General features: G+C 33.8%; 1 protein-coding gene across 6 annotated transcripts in view; it reads left to right on the top strand.

Moving 5' to 3' along the window:
- Positions 1-23,924, top strand: part of LOC132735198 (transcription initiation factor TFIID subunit 10-like) — a 52,590-nt gene that overhangs the window by 15,075 nt on the left and 13,591 nt on the right. The window contains exons 1-2 of one of the 6 annotated variants that reach the window (XM_060722131.1): positions 4,511-4,571; positions 18,209-22,241. The exons of 1 other annotated variant lie outside the window; for it this stretch is intronic. In XM_060722131.1, the coding sequence (XP_060578114.1) occupies positions 18,470-19,225 (756 nt within the window). In that variant the 5' untranslated portion in view covers positions 4,511-4,571; positions 18,209-18,469 and the 3' untranslated portion in view covers positions 19,226-22,241. Of the gene's footprint in view, positions 1-4,510; positions 4,572-4,650; positions 4,673-15,707; positions 15,858-16,291; positions 16,430-18,208; positions 22,242-23,924 lie in introns of those variants that run through there. 4 more of the 6 variants (XM_060722132.1, XM_060722128.1, XM_060722129.1 and 1 more) reach the window with 4 other exon arrangements.

Genomic DNA, 23,924 nt, shown 5'->3' with positions numbered 1-23,924 from the left:
TTTAGAATATAAGACTTGCCCACACAATCATAATTTAAGACACTAGTATAGAATATAAGGCTAGCTCACACAATCATAATTAAAGCCACTAGTATAGAATATAAGACTAGCCAACACAATCATAATTAAAGCCAGTAGTATAGAATATAAGGCTAGCCCACACAATCATAAATTAAGACACTAGTATAGAATATAAGGCTAGCCCACACAATCATAATTTAAGACACTAGTATAGAATATAAGGCTAGCCAACACAATCATAATTAAAGCCACTAGTATAGAATATAAGACTTGCCCACACAATCATAATTAAAGCCACTAGTATAGAATATAAGGCTAGCCAACACAATCATAATTAAAGCCACTAGTATGGAATATAAGGCTAGCCCACACAATCATAATCAAAGCCACTAGTATAGAATAAAAGGCTAGCCCACACAATCATAATTTAAGCCACTAGTATGGAATATGAGGATAGCCCACACAATCATAATTTAAGACGCTAGTATAGAATATAAGGCTAGCCCACACAATCATAATTTAAGACGCTAGTTTAGAATATAAGGCTAGCTCACACAATCATAATTTAAGACACTAGTATAGAATATAAGGCTAGCCCACACAATCATAATTTAAGCCACTTGTATACAGGGATTTCTTTTGGCTTATTTTATAGCCGTTATTGGGTCATATTCCCAATCGAAAATAGTATATTATTTTCCCAATCCACAGGAAAAAATTCCCAATTAAAAGTTACAAAATAAAAATATTAAATAACAAGATATGTTTGTAAAACATGTATGCCCCCTATCAGCAGCCAATTAGTCATGTGATAAGGTTATTATGCATAACTTCTGACCCAGTGATCAAACAATTAATAAGGGTTATCAAGTATCTACTGGTCATGACCTTAACCTTTGACCCCTTGACCCAAAACTCAATAGGGGTCATCTGCTGGTCATGACCAATCATCATACAAAGTTTGAAGTTCCTAGGCCTAAGCGTTTTTAGTTAATTGATCAGAAACCGTTTTTACCTACAAGGTCAATGTGACTTTGACCTTTGACCACTTGACCCCAAAATCAATAGGTCATCTGCTGGTCATGACCAATCACCATACCAAGTTTGAAGTTCCTAGGCCTAAGGGTTCTTTAGTTATTGATCGGAAACCGTTTTAACATACAAGGTCAATGTGACCTTGACCTTTGACCCCAAAATCAATAGGGGTCATCTGCTGCTCATGACCAATCGACATGCCAAGTTTGAAGTTCCTAGGCCGAAGCGTTCTTTAGTTATTGATCAGAAACCGTTTTAACTTACAATGTCAATGTGACCTTGACCTTTGACCCCTTGATCCCAAAATCAATAGGGGTTATCTGCTGGTCATGACAAATCACCATGCCAAGTTTGAAGTTCCTAGGCCTAAGCGTTCGTAAGTTATTGATCAGAAACCGTTTTTACTTACAAGGCTAATGTGACCTTGACCTTTGACCCCTTGACCCAAAACTCAATAGGGGTCATCCGGTGGTCACGACCAATCATCATACAAAGTTTGACGTTCCTAGGCCTTAGCGTTTTTAGTTAATTGATCGGAAACCGTTTTTACCTACAAGGTCAATGTGACCTTGACCTTTGACCCCTTGACCCCAAAATCAAAAGGTCATCTGCTGGTCATGACCAATCACCATACCAAGTTTGAAGTTCCTAGGCCTAAGGGTTCTTAAGTTATTGATTGGAAAGCATTTTTACTACAAGGTCAATGTGACCTTGCCCTTTGACCCTTAACCCCAATATCAATAGGGGTCATCTGCTGGTCATGACCAATCACCATACCAAGTTTGAAGTTCCTAGGCCTAAGGGTTCTTAAGTTATTGATCAGAAACCGTTTTTACCTAAGAGGTCAATGTGACCTTTGACCTTTGACCCTTGACCCCAAAATCAATAGGGGTCATCTCCTGATCATGACCAATCACCATATCAAGTTTGAAGTCCCTAGGCCTAAGGGTTTCTTTTGTTATTGATCGGCAACTGTTTTTACCCAAGAGGTCAATGTGACCTTGACCTTTGACCCCTTAACCCCAAAATCAATAGGGGTCATCTACTGATCATGACCAATCACCATACCAAGTTTGAAGTTCCTAGGCCTTAAGGTTCTTTAGTTATTGATCGGAAACCGTTTTTCCTTACAAGGTCTATGTGACCTTGACCTTTGACCCCTTAACCCCAAAATCAATAGGGGTCATTTACTGATCATGACCAATCACCATACCAAGTTTGAAGTTCCTAGGCCTTAAGGTTCTTTAGTTATTGATCGGAAACTGTTTTTCCTTACAAGGTCAATGTGACCTTGACCTTTGACCCCTTGACCCCAAAATCAATAGGGGTCATCTACTGATCATGATCAATCACCATACCAAGTTTGAAGTTCCTAGGCCTTAAGGTTCTTTAGTTATTGATCGGAAACCGTTTTTGCTTACAAGGTCAATGTGACCTTGACCTTTGACCCCTTGACCCCAAAATCAATAGGGGTCATCTACTGGTCATGACCAATCACCATACCAAGTTTGAAGTTCCTAGGCCTAAGGGTTCTTTAGTTATCACTCGGAAACCATTTGGTCTACGGACCGACGGACCGACGGACCGACAGACCGACGGACCGACGGACCGACAAGTGCAAAGCAATATACCCCCTTTTCTTCGAAATGGGGGCATAAAAATTCTAAAATCTTTGCAAATAAGGGCTTCTTCACTGTAAATAAGGGCTTCTTCACTGTAATAGTGCTTAAATGTTTGAAGATGCAATCATAGACAGTAATTGTTTGCATCTATTTATGCAAAATTTCAGTCATGCATTTTTTCCCAATTTTTAACAAAACACCGCTGAAATTCCCAATTCCATGGGTAAATGATGGGTCATATTCCCAAAATCCTGAAAAAATCCCTGGTATAGAATATAAGGCTAGCCCAAACAACTTTCAGTCTGGGTACACTGAAGAGTGATCATCGCTTAATTTTTGCTGTCTTAAAATATCTTGCACTGACAGAGAACAGTTCCTGATTCAAAGCAGGTCATGTTTGTTCCACAATTGTAATTAGCTCGGCAGGGTATAATAGTAAACATTTAGATTAGTTTGTAAGTTAGAAACAAATTAATTAAAAGATAAATGGAGGTATATAGAAATAAATTTCATATGCTTGGAATAACAATCAGAAATGAAATATTGAATTTTGTTAAATATTTAAGGTGTAGCTTACATAATTATAATTTTAACTTTCATTCAGACTGCTTTGCCATGAATTTTAATAATTAACAAGAGTTTTATTGATAAATCAGGAAACAGCATTAATCAGACTTATTTTACCACAAAAATAGGTGTAGTTTTGTTAAAACTTTGATTAGATTTGAAATTAATGAGTCATAGAAGATTCATTTTCTACAGTAACAACTCCGCTCAAGCTGTGATAGGTATTTCATGTAATAAATACACCTTTGAACAATATCTGCAGTTCAATTTAACTTGAAACATTTTTACCCTTTTGGACTCCTGTAGTTGAATGCCAGTCATCCTGATAAAAATCATGTCTGAAATATTAAAGGCACATTATGTTTGATTATGCTTAGAAAAGAATATTTTTTACCTTCTTCAGTAAGGGCAAACAGTAGAGAAGATAAATGTTTATCACCTGGGTAAGAAGGCACTGAAATTTAAATTATTTGTCATATGAAAGCTTTTGAGAAATAGAATAAAAATATTTCTGAGTCATAATGGGCCTTTAAGGCTGTCATTGAATTTTTAGCAATTTTAATTAAAAAGCCAGCTTTAGCTGGACATTTGGTTTGTCTTAATTAAGATGTTGAAATTGTAAGTTTGGAATATAGCACAGAATAGCTTTTTTATTTGTTGCTTTTTTTTCTGTGTGTCTTGAAAACTGTGAAGAGAAGCTGTAGGTGTTTTTTTTTGTCTGCAAACTATTTTAAAAGGAAGTTCTGAAGGTCTTTTGTGTCTTGAATACTGCATACAGATGTTAACTTGTTGGGGGTATTTTATGTCGGGAATACTTCAGATTAAAGAGCTTTGGGTATCTTTTTTTCTGGAATACTTCACAGATATGCTCTAGGGGTATATTAAGTTTTTTGCAGGATTACTTCTCAATGTCTTGGGACTTTGGTACCTGAAAATAGTTCATTGTCTTATTTTAGAACTTGAGAAAAAAAAACAGGAAAGTTATTTAAGCAGTGATTGACTAAAATTAAATCTCATGTTGTTTTGGATTACACTCAATTCTATTGGCTGCTTAACTTAAGTAAAACAAGTCAATTATACAAAATTTGTTTGTTTAGAGTAGGCTAGTTTAGAGGTTAAACAAATTGCATTCAAATTTTGTATTTAGTATTGACGGTGCAGTAATTTGATAAACTACGGTACTCTAAATATGGTTTTAAGCTCTTTGCCAGGTATGTTTAAGTTTTAAAATGCTTTATGACCTTATAAGGGAAATGTTTATCTTGATTCAAGTTTAGAAATGACTTTGCAACCGAGTAAAAAGGGCATGTCACCAGTATGAATTAAGTGAGTAAAATTCATTTTTCTTGAGAAAGTAGTCCAGTGAAATAATTTATTTAAATGATACAGGACTTTCCCATTTGTGTTGTAAACATAATTATATCAAGGTAATAGCTTTGTGAACTTAATATTTTTCTACTTTATTATTTTCCACATTTAAAAATGTTAAATGAAATTTATTTTTATTTAACTTATATTTTACAGAAATTTCTTTTTTTAGTCCCCTACCGGTTTACCGGAGGGGACTTTAGGTTTACCCTCCGTCCGTCTGTCCGTCCGTCCGTCTGTCCGTCCGTCTGTCTGTCCGTCCGTCAGTCCGTCCGTCCACAAAACTGGATCCCGCGATAACTTGAAAAGTACTGAAAATATTTTTATGAAACTTGATATATGGATAGATGGCAGTATGGAGATTATGCACGTCTTTTTCTTTTCTTCCTATGTTGAAAATTCTGGTTGCTATGGCAACAAATAGGCTGAAAATATGGCAAATTTTACACATAAACTGGATCCAGTGTTAACGCAAAAAGTAATAGAAATATTTTTATGAAACTTGTAATATGTGTAGATGGCAGTCTGGAGATTATACACGTCTTTTTCTTTTCTTCCTATGTTGAAAATTCTGGTTGCTATGGCAACACATAGACTGAAAATATGGCAAATTTTACACATAAACTGAATCCAGTGATAACTCAAAAAGTACTGGAAATATTTTTATGAAACTTGACATATGGGTAGATGGCAGTCTTGAGATTATGCATGTCTTATCTGTTCTTCCTATTTTGAAAAAATATTGGTTGCCTTGGCAACAAATAGGCTTAAAACATGGCAAATATAACAATATTTGTGATTAGTCAAAAAGAGCTGAAACTTTTTATGAAATTGCATCTTTAATTCCAGAGTTATCTCCTCTTTAAGAATTTTGCTTTTTAAAATGTTATATTTTGGTAACAGGGATGTTTCAAATATTAACTTTAGAGTGTCCTTCAGTCCGTCTGTCTGTCTGTTCATAAAAACTTTTTCCTGTGATCACTTTTAAAGAACATTTCCAACAAATTTACTTAAAATAGAGAAAAATTTACACATTAGTGAATGGCCAATGGCCCTTCAGAATGCTGATGGGGTTCTATCCGGTAGGGGACTTATGGATTGCTTGCAATACTATGATAATTGCTTGTTTTACATGTGCAATGTATATATATTTCAAATATCAAATTAAATATATATTTAAAGTTGTTTTATAAGTATATATATGATATCATTAAGGGATCATAACCATGTATTAAAATTGGAGAAATAAAAAACGTAGTTACATGTATATTATTATGTTCATTTTAAGAATTGAAATAGGAAATAGTGTAAACTGAATAAAAATTTCTTAAAAGTAGAAATGTCATTGATTTTGCCTTGGTAGCAAAGCCACTTTGTACCAATGAAAAATGTCAAAATGTAGCAAATACTTTTGTACAGATCTTAAATGGAGTTTTTATGTCATGTACAATGTTGTTGATAGCAGCCAACAGTCTTTCTCTCAGTATGTGCATGTTGTTAAGAGGCAGAGGGCATTGGCAGAACTGAGAAGATTTGAAGAACTAAGTGGCATGGTACACTTAAAAGCTAAATTCACAAAATGGGAACTCTATCACAACTAGAGTTAAAACATAAATTTTACAACTTTACTTTTCCTGGACACTTTAATCAAATCAACATCATATAGCATTCTTCGATTTTCAATATCTGATGCAGAGCTTACTAAAATTACAAAATATGACAACACTTTACTTTTGTTAACATTGAACTCTAGCTGGGATAAAGAGATAAAGTGATTTATTGTATACTTAAAAAGAGGTAGGTAGCTCTGTTGTGTACCAGGCAAGAGCTAGCTTTAAAAAAGGTGGTTCTTAAAATTGAATTATACCCAGGCGCTTCCTTGAATCTTTTTTGTGTCGCCTCTACAGAGTAGTGGCGACATATAGGGATCACTTCTCCGTCGTCTGTCTGTCTGTCTGTCCACACTCACAGGGCTAGAGGGACAATAGGTAACTGTTCTTTCTCTTTGATGTCATTCATTCCGTAATGCTTTTATGTGGCTATTTTCTTTTGTGTGTCTAAAAAGAACAATAGAGAGAACAATAGAGTAGCCACATTATTACTCTCCTGTTAGAACGTCCGTCCGTCCGTCCGTCACAAAACTTGTCCGGACTACTCCTTATAAACTACTGGTGCAATTTCATCCAAACTTTACAGGAATGATCAGTACCAAGTCTAGTTGTGCATATTGTCAGCATTTTCCGGTTCAATGATTTTTGTCAGAGTTATGGCCCTTTAATAATTTTTATTTTTAAAGTTTGTCCGGACTACTTCTCTTATACCACTAATGCAATTTCAATGGAACTTTACAGGATTGATCTGTAGCTCAAGTCCTTGCGCATATTGCACGGGTTTTCCGGTTGAGTGATTTTTGGCCGAGTTATGGCCCTTTGTTTAGGTGTTTTTTTCTGTGTGTTGCCAGATACACAAAAGCTTGTCCAGACTACTCCTCAAAAACTACTGGTGCAATTTTATTCAAACTTTACAGGAATGATCAGTACCAAGTCTAGTTGTACACTGTCCGTCTGTCTGTCCGTCTGTCACAAAACTTGTCCCAACATGAAATTGGCCATTATGAGGCGACACATGTGATTACTGATCGCTCTTGTTTTTTTTTTAAAAAATGATGCAGTGCAGCGGGCATGCAATTACACTAGGACATACCCTCCCCCACCCACATTATTGAATACCCAAGCAAAACAACATCCTCACAAACAAAAGATATTTTGTCTTGAAGAGTAAAAAATCAATATTAACATGTTTTGGATATTGTCTGTATGTGGTAGAAATAGTTTATTTGTTCAAGTTTTGTTCAAGTTTAAAACCTCAGGGCTGGCATACACAAACTCGTCTTTGAAGTCCATTTCTGGATTGCACTTTAACCTTTGAGGCTTGAAGTGTTATCTTTTAAGTCGTAAAATTGAAGTGCTTGTAAATACACCTGAATGATAGTACTTTACAAACTTAAGAGACAAATTGATTTATTTTGAGTTTTTAATGCACATGTTTTATTTACAAAGCTATATGTGTTATCATTTATGGACATATTAAAGTACTTGAATGTTGGATTTTGATTGACAAAATTTATCTGCAAGTTTACTATAAAATGCAAGAATCGAGGTAATTTTCAGCCTTGAAAAAACGTTCTTTATCAGCAAAGTTTTTTTGTGTAGATTTTTGGCTAGATGTCAGATGTAATATGAATTAAATGCATTAAGTAATTCAATAAAAAAAATATATAGGCATGTTTTGAGCCCACTTCTAGGTGTGGTCTCCTTAATAAAGTTAAATATTAAAACAACAACTATGTTATGTACTGCTGAAAGTGTTGACTTGTGGTAGAAATAGATTAATATTGTAGGAGGAAATAAATTTTTAAACTGAAGTCATTCTGTAATTTGTATGAATAATGTGGGCAGTGGTTTATATTGAATATAAATAAATAACCACAAATAGTTTATACTTAGTATGATTCATAGATATGCCAATAATATCTTGAATGTAACTTTATATCAGTTTCCATGTAAAATGTATTTATGGAAGTTAATGTATTTAAAGTAGAAAATATTATGGACAAGGGTAACTTAATAAAATGTCATAAATACATGTTCACAAATCTAAATGTTATGTTGCTAATTGTCTTATTCAAAGGGGACTTGACATTAATAAAAAAAACACAAAAACAAAGTTCATCGATGGGAAATAATCCAGATTTACAACTGGGTTTCCTCCCACTTGGAAAATTTGCACAGAATTGTATGTGAAGTCATCATTCCCCCTCACTGACACCCCACCTGTGGCAGATTCACACTAAGAATCTGTGCTCTGTTCAAAATGCACATGGGGCTGTGGGAGGGGAGGTATCAAATACTGCCACATGGGGTTATTTGCAACCACTGATTACATGTAGTTTTTAAATTAAAGTTTATTTTGTAAAAGCTTTTAATCAGCTCTTTTGGGCCACATTAAGAGTACAATGTACAATTCTTGAAATTATTCAGCACAGATGTGATGACTGGCCTCACAGACTTGTTTGACTGTATTTCATTTCAAGTTAAGTCAAACGCCTACACAGAGTGATAAATCTGAATCATTTTTGTGTATCCAATTTCACTAATTAATAACATAGATAGTCCATATATTGACAGGTGACATGTAGATGAAAATGCTTGACATTACTTGTTACTCCTACTAATAACTGATATCTGTCAAAGTTTTCAATGTTAACATGTCCAGATATATACCAAATATTCACTTTAACATACTGGATATCTGAATTTGACTTTAAGAGATAAGAAATGAATGAGTAATACAGTGGACTTGTTAGATAGCCAAATGTTGACCAGTATGACCATTTGAATTAACATCACAGAAAGGTGTTAAATATGTATCCCTTTCTCTGCTGATAGTCAGAATCTAGGTCACTTGGTCAAATCTTCAAGGTACAGATAAAAAAGAATAGGAATATTTAAATGGAACTAAATGCCTTGACGGGCCACTGGTCAGCCATGACTTAGTGTTTATTGCATTCAATTAGAAGCTCACTATGTGAAATCACACGTTTTGTGAAGTCACAGAATGACATCAATACTAATCCTGGTCATTCTCTTTTAAAACTTTGATAAATTTAAGGACAAATTTAAATACTGGTCAATTTAGATAAAAACACTTGATCTTTATCATTTTACCTGCTGAATTTTATAAATGGACTCGTCCAGTTTCCATTTTTGGAATTGTCCATTTTCAATTTTTGGGATATCAGCTTAAAATTTAGTAAGTCAACCAACATTATAGAGCCTGGCAAGACTGCATGAACCAGGCTCTATACTGGTGGCATTTCAGACTAATCACACTTGATGCCAGCAGGGAAAGATCTATTTGTATGCTTTGATGGAAATGTTGTACAAAGAAGAGAGGCATTAAGATTGAAGATCGGTTCTGATGAAATTTCTTTTAAAGTTACATTTAACAGTGTTAGAAATTGAATTGAGGACAAGTTTGAATCTGTGTCAGCAGAATTACTCATATGTTTAAAGGTCAAAAACTAGGTCATAAGGTCAAATCATAGAAATTTAGAAAGTTTATTTAAGTATAACAAAACAGTTAGTGATAAAAATCCAAGCAAACTTTCTTAGATAGAAATCAGTATACATGTAACGTTACATAGAGGGGGAAAAAAGAACTTGGCAGGTACTATATCTAGAGCGTTCATATCAACTGTCTGGCACTATTGCGATATAAGGTGTTCAATAAATTGGAAAATTGATATGATATTTCATAAAATGTGAAGGAAATAGAAAAAAATAGTGTAACAGTGTAGGCAGATTGGTTGAGTTCTAATTGATTATTTTCCCCTGGAATGTTTTGGATTTCAACATAGTCATGCTGGGAATATATTGTGTCTGGTTTACTTCAGTAGGAAAAGTTCGGATATTTTTAATTTTCTGTATCCTGTACAGTTGATTACATTGCTTTTTTAGTGAGATAATTGACATATTGTATATTTCTAGTCAGCCAGTGTACATGTTATTACAATCAGAGTTGTCTTTCCTGCTGTTTTTCCTGTGCCCAAAACAATTTCCGGCTAATTATGTTATACCCCCTGGCGTCTGTCCTTCCGTTAGCAATTTGGTTTCGTAGCATTACTTAAGTTCCGTTTGGCCCACAGTGTTCAAACTTTATAGAACGATTGTCCATATTAGGTAGAAGACCCCTATTGATTTTGGGGTCACAAGGTCAAAGGTCAAGGTCACTATTACCTTAAAACTGAAAACAGTTTCCGGAACATAATTAAGTTCCATTTGGCCCACAATATTCAAACTTCATTGGAGGATTGCTATTTGAAGGAGGTAATACTTTATTTAATTCCCATGTCTTACAAATGCTTCATCCTTACTAAAAAAAAAACCACTTTCGAGCATATAATGCTCCGCTGTCTGACGCTTTTGTTTAGTGTGAAAAGAAGGCAGGTCAGTTTCCTTTAATTTCAAGAATTATTTATTAAGATGTTGCCATTTCCATTGATATGAAGCGTAGAGTAATACAGTTTTGTATGGATACATAATAGTTCATGATATTCAGGCAAGCTACAATAACTAGTCTGTTACTGGCAACATACTTGCAGCAATAATTGGTCTGATTGGCAACAATAAGTGGTCTGTTACTGGCAACAATAAGTGGTCTGTTACTGGCAACAATAACTTGTCTGATTTGCAACAATAACAGGTCTGGGTAGCAACAAAAACTGGTCTGATTGGCAACAATTATTGTTTGGCTGGCAACAATAACTGATCTGAATGGCAACAAACAATATTTTGTTTGTGTCTGGCAATAATACCTGGTCTGTGACTAGCAACAATAATTGGTTTGTGACTTGCAACAATGATTGGTTTGTGACTGGCAACAATAAATGGTCTGACTGGCAACAATAGCTGGTCTGACTGGCAACAATAACTGGTCTGACTGGCAACAATAACTGGTCTTACTGCCAACAAAACTGGTCTGACTGGCAACAAAAATTGTTTGACTGGCAACAATAACTGGTCTGACTGGCAACAATAACTGATCTGACTGGCAACAATAGCTGGTCTGACTGGCAATAAAAACTGATCTGACTGGCAACAATAGCTGGCCTGACTGGCAACAATAATTGGTCTGACTGGCAACAAAACTGGTCTGACTGGCAACAAAACTTGTTTGACTGGCAACAATAACTGGTCTGACTGGCAACAATAACTGGTCTGACTGGCAACAATAACTGATCTGACTGGCAACAATAACTGGTCTGACTGGCAACAATAACTGGTCTGACTGGCAACAATAACTGGTCTGACTGGCAACAATAACTGGTCAGACTGGCAACAAAAATTGGTCTGACTGGCAACAATAACTGGTCTGACTGGCAACAATAACTGGTCTGACTGGCAACAATAACTGGTCTGACTGGCAACAATAATTGGTCTGACTGGCAACAATAGCTGGTCTGACTGGCAACAATAACTGGTCTGACTGGCAACAATAACTTGTCTTACTGCCAACAAAACTGGTCTGACTGGCAACAATAATTGTTTGACTGGCAACAATAACTGGTCTGACTGGCAACAATAACTGGTCTGATTGGCAACAATAGCTGGTCTGACTTGCAACAATAGCTGGTCTGACTGGCAACAATAACTGGTCTGACTGGCAACAATAACTGGTCTGACTGGCAACAACAACTGGTCAGACTGGCAACAATAACTGGTCTGACTGGCAACAACAACTGGTCAGACTGGCAACAATAACTGGTCTGACTGGCAACAATAACTTGTCTTACTGCCAACAAAACTGGTCTGACTGGCAACAATAGCTGGCCTGACTGGCAACAATAACTGGTCTGACTGGCAACAATAACTGGTCTGACTGGCAACAATAACTGGTCTGACTGGCAACATTAACTGGTCTGACTGGCAACAATAACTAGTCTGACTGGCAATAAAAACTGATCTGACTGGCAATAAAAACTGATCTGAATGGCAACAAACAATAATTTGTTTGTGTCTGGCAATAATACCTGGTCTGTGACTTGCAACAATGATTGGTTTGTGACTGGCAACAATAAATGGTCTGACTGGCAACAATAGCTGGTCTGACTGGCAACAATAACTGGTCTGACTGGCAACAATAAATGGTCTGACTGGCAACAATAACTGGTCTGACTGGCAACAATAACTGGTCTGACGGGCAACAATAACTGGTCTTACTGGCAACAAAACTGGTCTGACTGGCAACAATAATTGTTTGACTGGCAACAATAATTGGTCTGACTGGCAACAATAACTGGTCTGATTGGCAACAATAGCTGGTCTGACTTGCAACAATAGCTGGTCTGACTGGCAACAATAACTGGTCTTACTGGCAACAATAAGTGATCTGACTGGCAACAATAACTGGTCTGACTGGCAACAATAACTGGTCCAACTGGCAACAATAACTGGTCAGACTTGTAACAATAACTGGTCTGACTGGCAACAATAATTGGTCTGACTGGCAATAAAAACTGATCTGACTGGCAATAAAAACTGATCTGACTGGCAATAAAAACTGATCTGACTGGCAACAATTACTGGTCTGACTGGCAACAATATTTGGTCTGACTGGCAAGAATAACTAGTCTGACTGGCAACAATAACTGGTTTGACTGGCAACAATAGCTGGTCTAACTTGCAACAATAATTGAATTGACTGGCAACAATAACTGGTCTGACTGGCAACAATAACTGGTCTGATTGGCAACAATAGCTGGTCTGACTTGCAACAATAGCTTGGTCTGACTGGCAAGAATAACTAGTCTGACTGGCAACAATAACTGGTCTGATTGGCAACAATAGCTGGTCTGACTTGCAACAATAGCTGGTCTGACTGGCAAGAATAACTAGTCTGACTGGCAACAATAACTGGTCTGACTGGCAACAATAACTGATCTGACTGGCAACAAAAACTGGTCTGACTGGCAATAAAAACTGGTCTGACTGGAAACAATAACTGGTTTACTGGCAATAAAAACTGATCTGACTGGAAACAATAACTGGTCAGACTGGAAACAATAACTGGTCAGACTGAAAACAATAACTGGTCAGACTGGCAACAATAACAGTTACTGGTCTTACTGGCAATAAAAACTGGTCCCTAAGATGAATCTTTTGATTGCATAATAAGCTTGACAAACTGTGATTATACTAGAACAGCCAGGACATGTAGAAAATAGCATTTCCTATTGAATGCTTAATTGATCAAATGCCTCACACCCTGAATGAATACCTTGGATCTATGTTATTTGTTACCTAAGTTTAATTAAATTTTAGGGATTATTATGATACAGTGCAAACTAATCTCCTGTAAGTTGGCATATTGTGTGTTTCAAAGGAAGAATGGCTAAACAATCTTACAAAAAAAATTGTATATAAGATTATGATATGATACATATGAAGATGTTATAATAATAGATAAAGAATATAATCAAGTGGTAGAAACAGCATGTTGTTACAGCTAGCATTCTATGTTATGAAGATATTATTCTGAGATAAAAAACTTCTTTTTGCACAAAGCTTTGATGTCTTTATAATGTTCATAATTATTCATATTATTCTTGTTTCTGGCAAATGTTGAGTTACTAGTAGTTAGTACTAAGAATTATATATAGTGTACATTTTTTTGACCTTGCTTGTTGATATTCTTAACTGTTTTCCATTTGCTTGGTATGTGTTATGTGGAAATAAGTGATTCAGTCCCTGTCAGTGTCATACCAAATGCATGTAAAATTAATAAGTTCCAGTTTTATGTTTGTTCATATATTACTCCACCAAAGCATTTAATTAGTTTTTGGAGTTTACTTGGTTCTTGGTTTGCCAAAAACATGTATAATGGGAACAGTTTTTGTCTGCTCACTAAGCGAGAGCAAAGGGGCTGCTGGTTCGATCCTTAGGCGTGGCAAAATTTTACTGATACAATTTTTTTCAGACATTGAGACTAAATCTCATTTGTCTCTAATTGCTTATTCGTAAATCAGGATGGATTTGTAGTCGGTCACTTGCAAAGAAATTGGTGATTACTGGTTAGTTATCCAGTTAGTTGAACTGACCGCCGAGATATGTTCAGATATGTGTTAAAAAAGGCATAAAAAATCCAGAGAAACCAAGAGTTTAGTGGTTGCTTGGCTTTGCAGTCCCTCACTCTCTTTTACAGTAATTCATAATGAATAATTATACTCCTTTACTGAAATCATTGCTATTTAAAGGATATATGTATATGACCTGTTGTTTCACATATGTTTGCTGTGTATGACGTATTGTTTCACATATTAAGTGCAGATTGTGCTTTATAACTGCCAACTGTGGTGTGTTTTTTACTGACACTTAGCGAAAATGTTTCAACATAATTAAAGATTGATTGATCAACATGTACAGTTTACTTATAATAAATCACATGCCTCTTTATGTGTTAAAACAAGTCACATGCCTCCAAATGCCTCAAATGCTACTATTGGGCACCAAATGTCACAGGGTTACAGAAATAAGCAATCTGACCAGGACTCGAACCCAGAACCCCTCAAACACCATACAGTGGCTTTACCAACTGAGCTTAGACCTAGCAGCTTACACATTTTCTTCCGAACAGTTCAATACTGTGACACATGCTGGGAATAAATTTGCTCTTGATAAACAAAGTTTCATATTATGTAATATAAAATTTAAATAGAGGTCACATGATTGCTGTAAAATATTTCAGTAAAACTGATGAACTAGTATTGATAGCCTGGTTGCCTATTAATTAAGTAGAGAGTGTTTATATGCGTGATTTAATTAGAGAAGAGAAAATGTTTGAACTTGATGGTATGTGATAAGCCTGCAGGGGTTCTAGTTGTGTTTATTGAGGTGAACTTGTAAGTTTAGACTGGTGTAATGTTTACTAAACTATCATTACTTTGAAGAAACCCTGTACTTGACAGGGGTATTTACTATTTAACAGTATGTGGGCAGCTGTTTGAAAATAAAAACTGAACTGAGGTTTAAGGTGTTACATCCATAGATTAAGCTTGAGCAACATGGTCACCATATTTAAATTTAATCTTAATGTTCATTTTGCATCTAAAGAACCATGGTGTACAAAAGTGATCTAGGTTGTTAAAAGGGATGTATATTGTATTGATTTCATTTTTAGCTCCACTCGACCCAGCTCCAATCTTTGGTTAAGTTTTTCCATGCAAGCTGGTATCTCCAAAAACTGCTTGAAACTTTTCACACATATTAAAGAGCATAATAGGGGGTAACTTCCTAAGACCCATAACTTTAACATGGATTTTGACAGAATTTTGGCTGTTTCTGTACATAGAAAATTGTTAAGGCTTTTCTTTACTATCAAGCACTGAGAAAAGTCAAGCGCACTGTCCTACTGACAGCTGTTGTATTAATAAGCACTTGATTGTATAATTATGATCATGATGCTTGGTTTAGTTATATGGAGAGAATTCAAATGCAGCAGAGCTTTCAGCTATTGATGATGGTTGGTGAACCTTAATGATTTAAAACTGTGTTTGCTCATAATCTAGGGATATATTTATACAATGTAACAAGTTTGTGAAGTGAAAGGAGGTGATTATCTTATACTGTATGTTTGAGGTGGATGTTGTAATTTTCACTATCAAATTTGGACAAAATATAAACCTAGGTAATTTATTTGTTTTGATATAGACTTCGTCATTAATTGAATTTTTATTATTATCTATTTAACGTAAGATATATAACATATTCTCACAGTTCAGGTGTATTTGTCATAATGTCAGTTGATTTTGTATCAGTAACTTTGTCAAGTTGTATTCATATATTTTTATATAAATTTTATTTGGCTGTATCCACAAAACTGCATGACATTTTGTTCTCAAATTTTCACAATAAGTCAAGTGGAGAAAATTGGCAGTAAAAGGCGTATTTTTCCACCAAAGCTATGACAAGGGTTGTGCTTATAGTTACAGCAATTAGTGCCATAGAATCACAACCACAGTGTCAAAATCAGCAAAAAATAATGTTTATAGTAGTATGCTATCTTATGTAAAAACAGAAAAGTAGACTGGTGTAGTGCAGTCTGTGGAATTTTACTCCGTGGTGTAAGGTAACTAGGGAAAAACTCTTCACCATCTGGTTACAATTTTTGGAATTTTCAAATAGATTTTTGATGAGCAGTTCAGAGATTTCTAGGTTAAAGTCATTTCCTTTATGGATTAAGTGCAATGTGAAATGAAGGTCAGCTTTTTTGTATTCATTTTGTTGTTTCTATGTACACCAGTTATCATAAATATGGCAACAACTGTAATCATTTAAGTGGTTCTTTTTCTCTGCATGTCTGAATAAAGAATATTTGAATCATGGATTTAAGTACATTGTATATTGTTACCAGTTGATCTCTTTTACTTGAACCATGTTTTAGAAATACACATTAATGCAGAGTTTAGTTCACTATGAATGGAATTTTGTTCTTTGGATTGGTGTTAAACTTTAGTCAAGGGTCATAATTTTCTCTACAATTCTATAAAGAAAGATGATTGATTTATTCAAAGAAGTTGTTATTTTCTGGTGGAGAACAGAAAGAGTTGATAAACTTTTCTTCACTTGAACAGTAAAAATGGTTGAAATCATGTTAAAGACTTTCCTTTCATAAAAATTATTATTGTACTGTACAATATTAATAAAGTGAAGCATTCAACAATCAACACAAGTTTAGTGTTAAGGTTTTGTTTTGTTTTGTCTTACAAGTCTTCATTTGGGGTTTGAAAATTAATGAAAACTACCAATATTTAAAAAGAAAAAAAATATTAAATAAAAAAAATATTAACACTTGTTATTTCCTGTGTTGCAAAAAGAACTTTTATATGGCATCAAGCTAGATCAATACACTTTCAATATTTTCAATTAATTGCTATTGAAACATGTGACATTGAGTCTGATTTGGTCTAGTTAAGAAAAATAATCATTTAGATTACCAGCTTGAAGTGATTGCTTTTGAGTTAATTGTCTGCAGGAATCTGGTGATATTATCCGATATTTGTTATTTATCTGTTATTTATCCATTCTTTGTGTGGCAGATTTGGGAAGTACTCCATTATTTGTTTGGCAGATTTGGGGAAGTACATGTATTGTTTTATTGTTTGTCAGAGAAATTATTCTATTTGGCAACATTTTCCATTCATTCAGATCTGATGTGTGTATGTATATAACTACATTCTTGATGTGCTACTGTGTGGATATATAAGCCTTCAGTTTATCACTAATTAAATAACAAGTGGTTGTTTGATGATGGATAACTAGTTACCATGTTTTGCTGTGTTCTGTTTTCAAAAAAAATTACGATTTAATCTGTTTCTGAATATTTTAACAAAACAATCATCTTATTTCTAAATAGGAAATATTTTAATGAAATATACAGAAATACATAAAATTAAGATTATAAAAATTTCAAGTCCTTAACTTTCAAAGTTTTTAAGTACATTGTATTACAAAGTACAAATATTCCAAATGAATGAAGTTTCAAAGTTTCAAAATACAGTTAAAAAGTTTTTCAGATATAGTTACAAAGTTTTCAAATACAGTAACAAAGTTTTCAAATATATAGTTAACAAGTTTTAAAATATTAATGTTGTATTTACAAAGTTTTTAAAGACTTCATGTGGGTTACAAAGCTTTCAATATATTTAAAAAGTTTTCAAATATACAAACTGTAGTAACTTTGTTATCAAATACAGTTAAAAATATAAAGTTTTCAGATATACTAGTTATATAGCTCATCCTCATCTCTATAATTTTCCTGTGTGAATTTGAAACAATCTGGCTAATCTATGAATATTTGGGTTGTTGAACAGTTTAACAACCACCAGGGTCATCAGATTTGTTGGTGTGATGTTGTTTTAAAACTTGCTAGAAATAGATTTAACTCTTATGTTGGATTAATAGACAATATTATCATCTTGCCATTATCTTGCTTCTCTTTTTGCTTTAACTAATCATTGTTCTTTCCTGTCTCTTCAGGTTCTGTCATTTGGCTGACTGAAGTTGTCTCCCTTCTGTGACCTGCAGAGTTGTTTTTCTTTTGGGATCTTCCTAGAGTTGTCCCCCTTTATTGGGAGTCTGGCAGCAAATATCTATTGACTTTAAATAAAGAAATTGAAGAGACAGGAAAGATAAATATTTGAAATCCAGGATTTTTATTTGTAAAAGAACTTTTGATTGGAAATTAAATTGGAAAACAAACAAAAAATTTTGATAAAAGTATATCTTTAGAAATTCGCCATGGAAACAAATGGTGGTAATGAAAACGGAGCTCCTTCCAATCATCTACAGCTTTATGTAAAGGCCGGCGAGAATGGGCGTAACTACGGGGCATGTCCGTTCTGTCAGATGGTTTACATGATTATGGACTTGAAGGCACGTGAAGGGGAATTGACATACGACGTTGTCACTATAAGTATGTCAAGACCGCCCCTCGAGTTCAAAAAGCTCGCGAATAGATTACCAGTTTTGAAACACGGTGATGAAATCCTCTCTGACAATGATGAAATCGTTCAGTACCTAGACAAGAATTTCCCGCACCCTGACCTGAGATACGGTAATGAGGAAGCAAATGCCGTCTGCTTGAACTTTTTTTCCAAATTTTCATTCTATATCAAGCAGGTGAAAAATAGTCCCGAGGGCTTACTTAAGGAGCTTGCTGCGATTAATGCCTTTCTTGATAAATCTGGTACTCAGTACCTATGTGGGGATACAATTTCAAATCTGGATTGCCTAATATTACCCAAGTTGCAGCATATCCGTGTAGCATGCAAAGCTCTTAAGGATTTTGACATTCCTGCAAGTATGAAAGCTCTATGGAAATATATTGGACAGGCATATACGAGTACGACATTCAGGAAAACGTGCCCTTCAGATCAAGAAATTGTGTACCATTGGAGTCAGAAAGCGGAAACACCTCACTTGAGCGAGGAGAAGATGAAGGAGTACTCTACAGACAAGGAGCCGATGTTTTCAGTGACAATTCCCGACCTGTAATAGATATATAACACCATGCTTATTACGTGTATAAATTTCTGAATATTTTTCAAGAATGCCTACGCAAAAACTTTCTAAAGCAAAAACATATTCATGAATGGGATATGTGTGATATTATATGTGATGAATATTGTAGAGAAAACTTCACAAACATATTTTTGACCCCCAACACAGATGTTTTTTTTACGCACAGATCTAAATACACATACACTTTCATTGACAAATCAACTCATTTTGGAAAAATACTTATTTGTGAAAGTGCTTGATTAGAACGAGAAGTAACTTATGGAGACGAATGCATCATTTGGTTGCTTACACAGGACTTGTGTGATGGAGTGTCCTCATTTATATGGTGACCTCTAACTGGTTATTGATGATTAATTAACGTAACTGTGTTAAAACTTGCATATTATATGAGCAAAAAAAGAAAAGTGAAATGGAATTTCAATAAGGTTGATGTTGATGAAAATTTTGTTCAAGAGCATGTTTGGTTGATTGAAATAGCGTTGTTTACGAACAATTGAAATTAAGATTAAATTACATTGCTTTACATTGCTTTGGGATAGAGATAAAGAAATTGTTGCATACAGAGATGTATAAATTTATAGGCAAACATTTATATCCGCTCCTGGAGGCTTAGTTATTCTGTTTACACATGTACATATTTGTAAAAGCTCTGTTTTGGGCGTGTATGCTAGCTTTTTCGTACAAATTACTTTTTCATTAATTCAGGCACGCACTTGATTTTTGAATTTAATTTTTAAGGGTCAAAGGAAGTGATTTTTTTTTTTCCCAAAAGGTTTGTAAGCATTATTGCATACATGTGTATGGTATAAGATAGGGAACTGTTTTGTTTTGTTTTTGTCATGCAAACATTTTATCCCTGTAAAATGATGAACAAAGCTCAGCTATTAACCGGTTTGTACTTAGTTGTGTTCATCCTTGGACATCAGTATAGAACAGGTCAGTCTGCACTAAGTTGAGTCAATAGGTTTGAGCGTAAATGAGCAGGGATTTTTTTCTTCATCTTATTTTATAGCCGATATTCGGTCTTATTCCCAATTGAAAATAGCATATTATTTTCCCAATCCACAGGAAAAAATTCCCAATTGAAAGTTACAAAATAAAAATATTAATTCTAAGAATTCTAAAATCTTTGAAAATAACGGTTTTGTCACTGATATAGTGCTTAAATGTTTGAAGATGCCATCCTAGACAGTGATTGTTTGCATTCATTCTTGAAATCACTGCAAAATTTCATTTGTGCATTTTTTCCCAATTTGTTGCAAAACATTGCTGAAATTCCCAATTCCATGGGTATTGGTCATGTTCCCAAAATCCAGGAAAAAAATCCTGATAAGGTAACAACCAGTATTCCTAACAAATACGGCAATTTTATAGATAAGTCTACAAAATGGAATAAAAACCACTGGATCTAGCAACTTCTATGATGATTCACAGGGTCATTAAAGACCTCTAAAATATATGTGTTTATACTTGACATCAAAGTATCTTGGTGTGGTTATTCTAAGTGTACAATGCTTGCCAAGGTTAAAGTTTTTTTTTCTGTAGATAATGTTAAACATATCCTGTTAACATTTTGTTAGTACCAGTCACATAACAAGACCTGGATTATGTTACAACCATAATAAACACTTGTTTAACATTTTATGTCATATCATTTCAATGCAGGCAACATGAGGTTGGTTCACTTCTTTTTGGGTTTTTTTGTCAACCAAAGAACTTAGTCATCGTCTGATATTTGGGTTGTCTGTATTTAAAAAAAAATGTTATTCATCGTATTGGTATGATGTTGTTATGTTATATGACAAGTATATTTTACTCTGAAGTTGAACTAATGTCAACCTTTTGTAGTGAGATGAAATTTGTGTTTGAAATAAGGCATTGTTCTGCAAAAAAAGGTGAATTTTGATAAAGACACTAGTGTAGCTGTTAGTGCTGGCTTGTTAATTGATTTTAAATTGGCTAATGACATGTTAATTCACAATTTTTTAACACTTCAGGCCATTAATGTTAGGGAGAAAATTTGATATCAATCATTTCTTAATTGATGTTAAAGTGTGTTAAGTATGTTTTGGCTGTCAAACTGGAAATTGTCATTTTCATTCCATCTGGAACAAAAAATCCATTGTCATGAAATAACAAACAAATTATGAGTATACTTCAGTCTTCTGTGCATTTATAAATAACAGATATGTTACATTTTAAGCTTGTCTGTATAGAGCTATTAAGATCCCTGCAACATTGTTGTTGTTGTCGTCATTGTTGTTGTATAAAAACTTTTATATAATCCATAACTCAAACAGTTTTAAAGGTATCAATATGAAACTTGGAACGCTTGCTTATCATGACAAGGTGCAATTATTAGACAAGGGACTAAATTCATAAAGCTATATATTTGGAGTTATGGCCATTATGTATTTCAAATTTTTATCAGAAGTGGTTATTTAACAGACAAATGTTAGCACTGCATGCGGAGCTCTTGTTTGCATTATATTGAGACTAAGAAAAAAGTCATACCCTTTTTTGTTTTGGAAAGATTTGTTTTGGGAGATACTTTTTGCATAGTGTTTAAAAGGGAAGAAAAAGAACCAAATCTTATTGGATACAAGTATTAAATTGGCCAAACAAAAATAAACATGTTTGGTTGAGGGGGGCGAAGGGTATACTGCAGTTATCTTAACATTTTTATCATCACATTAATATATTATGTTAGTATATTACTTGTATAGTGTATACACTGAAGTGTTGAACCAAAATGTTTTGCTAGTTTGCCAAGAATTGTGCTTTTGCTTCGTTACTTGTTGTATATATATATTGTTAATGTTAGAAGAAAAACAGGTTGATATTGGTAAATCACATGTGGTGGGCATGTAAGTGTCAACTTGAATTTATCATACATGAAATGGGAATTTATTTTGCAACATTAATACCTGTTTGACACCATAATACTAAAATAATTGTGAAAAAAAAAAAAACTTAAAAAACAAACCAATACAGTTGTGTATACCTGAAATTATGAAAGACAAAAACTGAAAATGTGAAACAGGTGCCTGAAAAATTAATAAATGAATAGCTGTAATTGAGAAGAAAAAAACTTCTATATTATTAGAAAGGTTGTTTTTAATTGTGATAAAAATCAAATAAATTTGTGAAAAAAGTAAGTGAGAATTGGAGTAGTTTCCAATGCACTATTGCCTTATCTTTTTTTCCCTATATTTTTTTTTTATTTTAGAAAATGGTGAAATTTTGCTTTTTTCTAAGCAATGTAAACCACATGTTTATTATGTAAATGTTAAAAGTCTTGCCTTTTTATGTCTATGTAATTTTGTGTTGTGTACTGTACAATCATGTAATTGTCAAGTAAATTTTGTCCGAAAGAGTTTGAATCAGATATGTTTAGATTTTTGTATATGGAGATTGTCTTTTAAAATTACATAATAATGATTGTAAATTGGTGTTTGGTCAATTTCAAATATTTAATTAAAAAAAAACAACCCAAAAACAAACACACCTGGTCTTTAATTTATATCAAATGTTGTTGTTTTTTTATCAGCAAAATAATCCTATTATTAAACATGTTTGTCTGTTGTTGAATTACATGTCAATCTTTATTTAGCTAGTTTTAACTAGTAATATTATATTGAGCTTTTGTTAGTAACATGATTATTGCTTTCTTTAAATGATACATGCTTTGGTTTTTTTACCTAACGCAAACTTACAATTTATTTTATATTATTTGGTGCTAGTCATTAGTCATGCTTACTTTTAGTTATCTTTCTTTTGGTAAACCAGCCTTAATGATATTTGAAAAGGACTTTAAAGGGACTCCACCGAGGTTTTTTGACATGACATCGCTAGAAATATTTTCCCGAGATTTCTGAACAAGTTGGTGAAGGTTTAGACCTATAAACTTGTGTGCAAATTTTAAGATCATTCCCTCGTCCCGTTTTTCCAGGATAATCATTTTTATTGAAAAAATGAAAAGCGTTACACACTTTTGACTGAAAACAGGCTTAAAGTTGAACAGTATATTTCTATATTTGTTATCCTTTGCAGAGTTATCTATTTAAGTTTTTTTATTTGATATTTGAATGATTTAAATTTTTATTTAATTTTTTTATGCATTTGAATAATAATAATAATAATAATAATAAAGACTTTATTTAAAGAGGCAACATAGTTAGGCAAGCCCAGTCTTCCCTATGAGCCTCTATCAAAAATGTACATATATACAGTTACAAACAAAGACTTATATAAACAAAGAAAGAAAACTAAATGTATACAAGTTATACAACAAAGAAAAGTTGAGTAATTGAAAAATGCAATAAGAAAATGAATACAAACATTTGAAAGTATGAAATTGTACATTTTATGAGACATACATGTATATATGTGATATTAAAACATAGCTAGATTATTTGGTGCCCACCAGAGAACCACCATTTAAGATAATTTGTTTTGAATGTTTGTAAGTTGGAAGAATTTCTTATGTTTAAAGGGAGGGAGTTCCAAAATTTTGAGCCTGAATATGATAGGGATTTTCTGCAGAATTCAATTCTTGGTTTGGGGACTAAAAGAAGTTTTTGTTCATATGATCTTAATGATTTATTTTCTGTATTTGTAAAAAGATTTTGCATATAATCAGGGAGAAGATTGTTTAGGGACTTGTATACTA

The sequence above is a fragment of the Ruditapes philippinarum genome, unplaced genomic scaffold (genome assembly GCF_026571515.1).
Source record: "Ruditapes philippinarum isolate M1 unplaced genomic scaffold, ASM2657151v2 ctg1516_1_1_1_1, whole genome shotgun sequence".
Taxonomy (NCBI): domain Eukaryota; kingdom Metazoa; phylum Mollusca; class Bivalvia; order Venerida; family Veneridae; genus Ruditapes; species Ruditapes philippinarum.
Note: the sequence above shows the minus strand (reverse complement) of the source record. Positions and strands in the feature narration are given on the sequence as shown.